Below are 10,826 nucleotides of genomic sequence, written 5' to 3'. Positions count from 1 at the left end.
TGCGAATCCTTCCCGCATGCGTAATACAAAGTTTTTTTTTGGGGGGGGGGTTGTCGGGGGGCGGGGGGGGATTTCTGAAATGCACAGGCGCATTTCAGGTAGGACATGCCCGGTCTTCGCTTCTCAAGTGCTCGCCCTAGGGCAGGGGTAGGCAACCTCGGCTCTTTTAAGACTCATGGACTTCAACTCCCAGAATTCCCAGAGTTGAAGTCCGTGAGTCATAAAAGAGCCGAGGTTGCCTACCCCTGCCCTAGGGCCAGGGGTGGGCAACTCGTGGACTTCAACTCCCAGAATTCCTGAGCCAGCTATGCTGACGTAGGAATTCTGGGAGTTGAAGTCTAGAGTCATAAAAAAGCCTGGGTTGCCTACCCCTGCCCTAGGCCAGGGGTCGGCAACCTCGGCTCTTTTATGACTCGTGGACTTCAACTCCCAGAATTCCTGAGCCAGCATAGCTGGCTCAGGAATTCTGGGAGTTGAAGTCCACGAGTCATAAAAGAGCCGAGGTTGCCGACCCCTGCCCTAGGCAAAGCGAGCCTCTTGCCGTCGTCGGCTGATGACGGACTACCCGCGCGAGGCGGGCCTTCCTTCCCTTCCCTTTCCTCTCCTGCGTGCCTGGCCAAGGTGGTTGGGGAAGCGCGAGGTGGGCGCGAAAGGCAGGATGATGGGCGGCAAGAGCAGCGCCATCGCCGCTGGCGTGTGCGGCGCCCTTTTCATCGGCTACTGTATCTATTTCGACCGCAAGAGGAGGAGCGACCCCAACTTCAAGAACCGGTTGCGGGAACGTGAGTCTTTCGGCCTCTTCCCCTCGTGCGCCCGCCGCCGAGAGCTGACTTCGCGCTGCCCTCCCCACCGGCCTTCCTCACGGCCCGAATGCTTTTTCTTTAACCTTTCCTTTTGTGGCTGGGCGCGTTAGGGTCATTCCCACCCCCCACCCCCCACCCCGGATGCCTGGAAGAGTCGCTTCCCTTGCCCTGATTTGTGGGTTTTCAAGGTCCGGGAAGTCCTCGGCTAAGGGCTGCTAGTCTTTTCCTTAGTGAAAGGCCCCTGCCAGAGAGGGAACCTCGGATAGAGAAGGAACCAGAGCCACACAGGTGCAAACTAGGTGCAAATAGGGTATCCCAGATCACTAGAGATCATCTAGTCCTGCCCTAACTCCACAAATTCTGGCGTGATCTAAAAACTTATCTATTCGAACAAGCCGGCCTGGCCTGATGGGTTTGGGTTTTAACATTATTTTAACTAACCTACAACATTGGGCACAATCATTTAACTTTAAATCTTGTATCCTGTATTCTTATTTTTATTGCCCTGTACACCGCCCTGAGTCCTTCAGGAGAAGGGCGGTATATAAAATAAATAAATAGATAGATAGATAGATAGATAGATAGATAGATAGATAGATAGATAGATAGACTATCGTGTATCCCAGTAAATGGCTCCCTTCCCATCCCCTTATGCCTCGCCTCAACCTTCTCTTCCTTCTAAACACACCCAGTGCCTATAACCATTATTTTACATTCTGTGCCCTTTATCACTCTTGGTTGCTTTCCTCTCGGCATACTCCAGTTGTAAGCGTTATTCTTAAAATGAAATGCCCAGAACTAAACATGTTAGTCTAGGTCTGGTTAAATGAATTGTTAAAAGTCGTCCTCAATTTAGGACCCTTCATTCAATGACCGTTTTGAAGTTAACAAAGGAACTGAACCACCCGTCTCCAAAGTTATGGTCTTGGTAACACCTCCATTGTTCCCGTGATACAGATTTGGGTGTTGGGCAGCCTACTTGCACTTACAAGCGCAGGTGCCCTTCAACTCACCCCACCTGCCTTTTTCTTTTGGCCTCCAGGGCCCCTGTGCTCTGCCAGCCCAGCTGACATCTACCATCTTGCTCCTTGCTGACCAAGCATGCTCTGCTTGGCCTGTTGTGAGGCAGCTGCTGGCCTCATTAGACCTTATTTCCCAGATCATGCACAGTGGTTTCCTCACAAGACCTGGGGAAGTTGGCCATGTGTGACCACCAGCTGTCTCAGGAAGGGCCAGCTGGATATGCCATTTAGCAGTGGAGCAAGAAGATGGTGGTGAAGGTTAGCTGGAGTGGCAGAGTGCAGGGCAGCAGGGGCTTTGGAGTGCAGAGTGGTGAGACAACTCTGGCTGGGGCTTCCTGAGGTGGCTGCAGCTTTGCGCTGTGATGCTGGGCTGAGGTGGCTGAGGCTTCATGTTGCATTGCGACTCTTCCAGCCCTGAAGGCATGGCATACAAAGAAGTTCCTGTGCCACAGCGTAACAAGCAGCCCCAGAGTTGCAGACTTCTAGCATTGCTTGCCACTCTTCAAGACATGGTGTGTGAGGTCAAAGGGGCCAAGATGGGGGAATAAGAAGTTGAAGGGGAGATAGTCTCTTACCTTGGAAGAATCAAGGCTTGGGCTGGGAGGGGATCAAGCCCATAATGACTTGGATTGGGGTGGATCCTTGGCTAATGACTGATGGAATTTGATTAACACCAATATTAAATGCTGGGATTACTGTTGCTAAGCCACGTGGTCATATGAAATTGATTTTTGACCACATCACTTGGCATCAAAAATTCTTGTCCTAATTATGGTCATAAGTCAAGGACTAGCTGTAATTGATCTTATGCTACTTTGTTGCAACCCAACATTGCATTTCTTTTTTTAAAAAAACCAATTGTATTGCATTCATGTTTGTCTTGTGATCCACCAACAATACCAGACCCTTTTTGTAGGTGCTGCTGCCCAGTATGATATCCCTATCCGTATCCTATATTCATGTATTTTTGCTATGCAAAATTTCTGGAATTTTGATATTGTCCCCAGGGAATTTGCTATTTACCCTGCCTCAAATTTTTGTTGTTGACAAATAATGTATTAATGTTTTCTTACCTTTCAATCAAGATATATACTGGTCATTGTATCGAAAGAAGAAGATCTGGTTGGATTGATAACATTTTGTTAGTTCCTACCAGTAACAATTGTGCCCATCTAAACTCCTTTGTCAAACTGCTCTCTGGGCTTACTTGCTTAGGTCTTTCATTCATCATCAACATTTCCTTCACCTTTAGTGTTAGCCAGCCACAATTGGGAGATTCAGAAATGAATACCACTTTGAACACATAGCCTGACATTTGTATACACATAAGCATATATGTTCTTAATATACAGAGACACAATGTGTGTGCAGGGCTGTTTTAATCATATAGTATTGCCCTAGGTCCTGGGAAAAGAGGTGTGTCCAGCTGTTAAATTAAACAATGAACATAAATGTTTATTACTGTAAAATATGTAATACAGGTAGTCCTCAACTTACGACTACAATTGAGCCCAAAATTTTTGTTGCCTCTCTGCAAGAGACATTTGTTAAGTGAGTTTTGCCCCATTTTATGACTTTTCTTGTCACAGTTAAGTGAATCACTGCACTTGATAAGTTAGTAACCCAGTTGTTAAATGAACCTGGCTTCCCCATTGACTTTGACTTATGAGAAGGTCACAAAAGGTGATCACATGATCCTGGGACACAGCAATGGTCATAAATATGAACTAGTTGATCACGTGCCACAAAAGTCATAACTGTGAAAAACGGTCATAAGTCACACATTTCAGTGCCATTGTAACTTTGAACAGTCACTAAACAAATTGTTGCAAGTTGAGGACTACCTGTACGTTCCAATTAAATTTCAGAAACCTGCTTCATGTTTGGAGATTTTTTTTTGCAAATACTTTCTGTATTCATGGAAAATTTATATAATCCTCTAAAACATTTATTCACTAAAAATCCAAACTATTGTAATGACGTAACCCTAACCCTAACCCTATCATTGCTCCTAACCCTGTTGGCTGAATGCTAATTAAAGTCAAAAGAGGGCCACTGGGAAACAAGACTTAGTTTTTATGTCTCCATTCTTCATGGACATGAAAAAAAAGTTAAAATACAGTGATCATTTGTCCTCCCCAACATGTTCTTTCACCATCCAGATGGCATAGAACTGTGGTGGTGAACCTATGACACAGGTGGCACGCAGAGCCCTCTCTGTGGGCACTTGTGCCATCGTCTCAGTCCGAGACCTGCAGCTGGGTTTTATAAAACCTTTTCACTTTAGGCCTCCACCGCCGTGTGCAAAAAAAAAAAGTTTCAATCAATCAACTTCTCGCAGGGGAAAAAAAAATCTCGCAAAGTTGGAATTGATTGATTGAACTTTTTAGTCCCACCCAGTCTGCCATTACCACATGGGCCACACCCACCTGGCATCTGACGATACATAAGAGGGTTTTGGGCTGCCATAGAAGGTTGTATGTCTTGGAAAAAGAAATCTGAGGGGGGAAAGATTCTTGTTTCTGGCATAGTACTACATATATATTATAGTTACCTTCACTTGGTAATATTCGATAGTTAAGTTGCAGCACATACAAATCCTCCTTGTAGAGTCATGCTACAGAATGCATTCTCAAAACCCTCCTGGTACTGTTTCACTAATAACTTCCAGGATAAGGAGAAATGCAAAAGAGAAATGTAGAGTTATCCAAAATGCAGCATGTTATTTTTTAATTCTGCATTATTTCACCTCTACAACAAATACTCAATGTCCTTTGTTATGTTTTCCCTTAATAAAAAGGCATGCTTGTAGAAACTTTCCCCCCAGACTGTGAAAATACTTTTCTGTTTACATTAGTAAGTGAAATGAGTTTCCTACCATCAAAGTAAATATTTCTCCAAAGCAATTTGCAATAGATGATAGTAACAAGAAACAATTAACTTGCTTCCTATTTTGCAATTGATGCAAGGGTCACAATGCTGAAAACTCCCTGATTATGTGATATTTCTATTACTGGTGGTCTTCCTATACCCATATGGAAGAGCTTATGGGTGAGCTTAAGTACAGCATTTGATTAAAATTTGACTCCTAACATATTTCTATGTATAACCATCAAATTTCTAAGGACTCTTGGTCTTTTGCAACACACAAGAAGCAATACACATGTCTCTTGGTGCTAGAACAAAATAAGAGAAATTTAGATAGGGTAGTCCTTGATTTACAACAGGTTGTTTAGCAAGTTATGGCAGACCCCCCCCAAAAGCTACTTATGACCTGATCCTGAAATTACAACTGCTCAGAACCCCCATGGTCATTCACTTTTATGACTGATCGCAGGGATGCTGCAGCTCCCTCCCATCTATTTCCCCCAAACCCCTCCACTATCACATCCCTGTAGGCCTCCTCCTCGCTTACCTTTCAAAGATCTCCAGAGTTCACATTAAGGAAGAAAATCGAGTCACTCCATTGCTGGGAGTTCTGGTGCAATCCCACAAGCGGCCACCATTTCCCCAGTGGCCACAGTTCAATGTCGCCGCTCGGAATATGACCACTTCCAGGATGGCACTACGTGCTCTGCTTAACGACCCGTGCATTTAACAAGCACATCGGGGAGGGCAGGGATAATGGAGCGATCACATGTGAGGAGGATGCAGAGGTGCTTCACTTAATGGTCATCACAACTTCTGATTTTAATGGGCAGCTCCATTACAGTCATTATTCGAAGACTACCTGTATGGGAATATTTTAATAACATCTATCATTGACTCTTGGGTGACCTGTACATATAATTTTGCATAATTCAAGAATAATTGTTCTACATGTAAAAGGTAATATTCTTTTTGATGTTGCATGTGAGCATCTCCCTTATGTTCTTTGCTATGGTACATACAGAAATATGTGAAGGTGGGACCTCTCTTCTGAAAATTACTCTGAAGTGCAAGTAGCATGATTGTTTGAAAATCAATATATCCTTATTTAATCTATAGGAAGAAAGAAACAGAAGCTTGCCAAAGAAAGAGCAGGATTTTCTAAGGTAGTAGTAATATGCTTTTTTTATGCTGCATAATACGCTCTCCTGGCAGGGTTTGGGGCTAATGTGAATATACTGGCTTGATCTTACATTTATTTATTCTTACTCATTTGTTTAGATGACTTTTCTTGTGTTAGTGTTAGTTTTTATATATATTTTATATCTCCTGATAATCATCAAGAATTTCTGGAGTAGGATGGTATAAAATAATTGAATGAATACAATAAAGTATTTTTTTCCCCAAAGTGGTCTCTGGCTTGAAATTATTGTACCATCAACCTTTTGTAGCATATATCCAACAGCCCTAATTTTGGAGAAGCAAGAATAATAACTTTCTTTTTTTTCCCCTTCCCCTTTTCCACTGAAGATGTAAAACTAGTTTGTCAGCAAGCAACCCTTCCCTTTGAGCTCCCAACCCATCTTAGCCTATTCAGGAGCTGCTGGGGAGGGGGCAAATAACCTTCTGCTATTTTCCTTTTATGGATATTTCTCTTGATCCATGTAAATTAGCGTGGCATATTGTGGGATGATGTACTTCACAAATGATAGCCAATTTCTATAGCAAATAAACGTCTCTTTATTCTTGAAAAATTCTTAGTATTATTAACTTTGTTGAAATTGAAAGTTTATTATATTTAAAAGCGTGGTGGGGAGGGTGGAAGATTTTGTTATGATACCTAAATGGCTGATTTGATGAATGTTGTTCTTGTAGTTGCCTGATCTAAAAGATGCTGAAGCAGTTCAAAAATTCTTTCTTGAAGAGATACAGTTGGGAGAGGAACTTCTAGCACAAGGTTGTTGCATTTCTCTCTCTCTCTTTTTGCTAAGTTGCACGTGACATAAAGGGCAAGCCTATGTTTATCTACAAACTTGTAATCCAGCTCTGTTGAGTTTGATGATTTATTTCCTTTTTGTATAGAATTTTACTAAATATTGATTAGAGAAGCCCGTCTTAAGCCACTCAAAGATAAATTCAGCTAAATTGAGGACACTAAATCCCAGAGCCCAGGGATTGCAGGCCAAATTACTTTTTGAGAGTTGCAAAAAAAAGTAAAATTTACAGTTGGATCTGTGATGTTATCACTGTTATTTTAATATACTGTATGTTGTTTTTCTAAATTTGGTTAAAACAGTTCATAAATCAAGAATGCCACTAACAGAAGAATAAAGCCTGAAAATTCTAGGATAGTGATTTGAACTGTGGGTATTTTGTGTTAACAAATTTTTAGATGCGTCATGCAGATATTTTATTTCACTTGGTGAATTAATTTGAATTTTTAAGTTATCCAACAGAATAGTTTCAAATCTTCATTAAATATTATTATGTGTAATCTTTAGTCACTATAACATAGTTGTTTTTTTTTATTCAGGAGAATATGAAAAAGGTGTTGATCACTTAACAAATGCCATCGCTGTTTGTGGACAACCTCAGCAATTACTACAAGTTCTCCAACAGACTCTTCCACCACCAGTTTTCCAAATGCTTCTTACTAAACTTCCTTCAATTAGTCAGGTATGAAATTCTTTATCGTTTGGTTTATGAAATAGAATTAGTAATTATCGGTATTATTTCTCCTGATCTCATTAGTATTGTTTTTCAATCCATTAAGATCAGATCCAGAATTGAAGTAGATGAGGTTATATGTAGTGATCACAGCTTATTCCTTCCAGACAGTTCCGGTCGCGTGTCAGAATTGAAATTTGGCTATCTATGGTATTTATAAATTATTCGTATAAAGAGGCTATAGTTCAGCATTCCATTGTGGAACCTTCTGTAAAGATTATGTCATAATTCATATTTATCTGTAATTTGAATGTGATAAAACAATTCTTAAAAATATTTTGACATGACATAATTTAGTTTTCCCTATCTGAAATTCTCAGTGTTTCCATCTAAACAAGAAACAACTTTCCAAATGGCTCCGAGAAAAAATTAACTAAATTTCGATTTTACATCAGTTTGTTCTTTGAACTGGTTTGATGCTGGGCCAAACCTGATAGTCCTGTACACTAATTTTGAACTAAGTTTATTAAAGAAATTATGAGTAAAGTTACATAGATATGTTTATTATAGTAATGTAACTCAAGCAAAAATGAAGAAAAATTGGGCACGTCCAAAGCATTTGAGGAAGGCTGAGATAAAGTTCAGGCTGCTAAAAATATGCTTAATACAAGTTTCTATAGGTTGTTGGATAGATGAAATTTACCCATAATGTAGTCGAGTTTGTATTAGATCTTTTTGCAATAGTTGCAAGAAACATATTCAAATATCTTGGCTCTTTTCCTGCCAAATGTGTGCTTATTTCAGTTTTGCACAATAAGAAATTTTAAAGGGAAACAGCTACCACAGCTTATGATAAGTTAGAAAGGCTTCTGAATAAGTTGAATAACTTTTTGTTTCCAGTGGTGCATTCAGAGAATGATTTACTGGTTAAATGTGCCCACTGGATTCATATCGTGAGCCATGTGGCTAAGAAATATCAATGTGCAGCTTTATTTAAAGCTTACTGTCTTGTCAGAAAGGTATTTTGGGTATGATTAATTCAACTGCCTCCACGAACAAAACTACAGCAAACCGTGAAGATCTCCTATAATTATTTGCTTGTCTTGGTTCATTATTTCTCTAAATACTTTTAATTGCATTTTAAATACTGTTACTGATGTTGATTTTTGAAGGAGGTTGATTGTCAAAAGCTAGAGATTGTAACTGATCTCAGTAATGTGCTTAATTGGAGAAATATACCATTAACAGTTTCATTTTAAAGTTCCTATATTTTATTTTGCAGAGAATTGTAAGTGCGCAGTGCTTGGCTGAAGATGATGTGGAATGAGAAATCTGTCAGGAATGCGGCTTCCTTAGTCAAAAGATGAGCATCCAGGGGTAGGGAGGAGTAAAAGAATGATGATAATAGTCATAATGGACTATGTACCACATTTAAGCCTGCCAAAGTTAATTTTAACTCTGAGTAGGTTGGTTTGGCTGGACTTATTTATTAACTAGTGTATTTTGATAAACTCATTTTATAAATGCATCATATTGAGTTATAAAAATATCGTTAACGTCAATGCAAATACAGTTGTACATACACAGACTGCAAAGTTAAAACATGCACACCCCATGCTCATTTTTGGAAAACACAAAGCTAAGGCATTAAAGATGTACCTGGTACGTTCACGTGTAAGCCTGCTTTTTCAGCAGTCAAAGCGGTGGGGTTGGGGGGGGACAATGTCAACAGATTTCAGCATCTTCTGGAAATTTCTTATGCTTGTTACTCAGAAAGGGACTCGTGGTATGGAAAACGAGTAGACCTGACATTTGATTGTATTTTTATTAAGAATGTCATACATTTTCCTTTATTCTCTGAAAGCTGCCTAGGGGTCTTAGATCAATGTACCTGAAAGTAACATCATCTTGAATTAAGATAACTGCCTCCTGGATTTGACAGATAGAACAGATAGATCTCTATTACCATGTTACCGACCCACATAAGATGGCACTCTGATTTTAAATGTAAATTAATTGAGAGTCTTTCAGCCACATACCATAAAATAATCATATTACATATTGGAAGCTTTCCTGTAATAAATGTAGAACAATATCACTGAGAATAAAAAATCTGGCTGCAGGAATATGTGCCTTGCGTCTAAATGGAAACCACTTTTGAATTATACATTGAATTTACCACCGGTTTTTCATAGTGGCAACTGTAATATTTTTCCTTTCACTCTGCCGCAAGAGCACCAACAGATTTCAGGTTCACTGCCTACCAAAGGACAGTACAAAAGACAGGCACTTAGAATTAAAGAGTACTAAGCCTGGAATTGTGTTTTGTGAACCGAGTAAAATTCCCAGACCTTCTGTATACAAACCTATTTCAGTCTTATTTATTTGCTCCATGTTTATCACAATCATTTTATGAGTTATGTGATAGAAAAAAATGTAAATTGCTAAAAAGTGCTATTTTGCTACTAATTTTTCTGCTCTTCGCAGGAATTTGACTTTTAGTTATTTAACCATCTGCTGCAATTTCTCCAGAGATTTACCACAAATTTTAGAAATCGGATTTTCTTTTTGCATAACACTGCATTGTGACAAGTATTTCAGACATCTGACTTTTATGGTCTCTTAAGTCTGTAACTCTTCCTGCATATTGTGTTTATGCCCAGTCTATTTTACCATTTTCTATCTAGACATCCGTTAGTTTAATTTTTCTCATCAATTACTCCCATGTTTATTAAATAAAGTTCTGATCATTGCTACCTATTTTATACTATTTTAAATCCTTAAAACTGAAAGTTGTTGGCTCTTTGGCTCTATGTTAGATTTCTTGAATGAAAGCATTCCCATATGTACTATTTATTAAGTTCATTCCTTGTGATATATTGATGTTGAATAAGAATTACAGTCTCATTTAGCTTCTCAATGTCAGATAGAGAGGTTTAAGATCTCACAGTTTATTAACTTGATCTGTGCAGCATGTTTATCAGGTTGCTAGCAGTGATTGTATTATAATAGGTGTTAATGATTATCCACTATAAGGAATAGGATTTTGCACCTCAGTCATTACTAATTTTTCTCACTGGATCACTGTTCCCAGATCTTTCTGGATGGATGTCATTGTTCTGCCTTTAAATAGTGCTAAAAAAACACCCAGATACTGGTTGAATTAATTTTCTAGCAAATTACATTTCACAGCCTAAGGCAGACTACACAGAATGTGGTGGCTTGGTCCTCTGCTGATTCCCACAAAGTGTCTCCCAGCTTCTCTTCCATAGCTACTGGTGAGCTGGCTAAGTATGCAGCCACCAGCCATTTTACTTTCTGCTACTGATTTCCTTGACAAGATATATACTGAAGGCTAGATCCCTTTCCCAGAACAAACATTTTTTTTAGATATGTGTGATTTATATATAGCAATGTTACAGGCCTTAGAAGAAAATTGAAGAGAGGAGGAATGGGCAGTTAACTT

The 10,826-nt window shown here is 39.6% G+C and overlaps 1 protein-coding gene across 1 annotated transcript; it reads left to right on the top strand.

Moving 5' to 3' along the window:
• The first annotated feature begins 554 nt into the window (after window positions 1-554).
• On the top strand, window positions 555-10,120 carry TOMM20 (translocase of outer mitochondrial membrane 20). Its single transcript, XM_081333637.1, has 5 exons — window positions 555-782; window positions 5,813-5,859; window positions 6,569-6,650; window positions 7,227-7,369; window positions 8,643-10,120. Exons 1-5 carry the CDS (start codon window positions 659-661, stop codon window positions 8,685-8,687), a joined length of 441 nt encoding a protein of 146 aa, XP_081189763.1. The 5' UTR covers window positions 555-658; the 3' UTR covers window positions 8,688-10,120.
• The last annotated feature ends 706 nt before the right edge of the window (window positions 10,121-10,826 follow it).

The sequence above is a fragment of the Vipera berus genome (genome assembly GCF_964194415.1).
Source record: "Vipera berus genome assembly, chromosome: 1".
NCBI lineage: Eukaryota > Metazoa > Chordata > Lepidosauria > Squamata > Viperidae > Vipera > Vipera berus.
Note: the sequence above shows the minus strand (reverse complement) of the source record. Positions and strands in the feature narration are given on the sequence as shown.

Excerpts from the sequence above, each read along its gene's own strand:
- TOMM20 (XM_081333637.1), top strand. The coding sequence starts at position 659 with ATGATGGGCGGCAAGAGCAGCGCCATCGCCGCTGGCGTGTGCGGCGCC. Across the intron at positions 783-5,812 it reads CAAGAACCGGTTGCGGGAAC|GAAGAAAGAAACAGAAGCTT; the intron begins GTGAGTCTTTCG and ends TTTAATCTATAG. Across the intron at positions 7,370-8,642 it reads AACTTCCTTCAATTAGTCAG|AGAATTGTAAGTGCGCAGTG; the intron begins GTATGAAATTCT and ends TTTATTTTGCAG.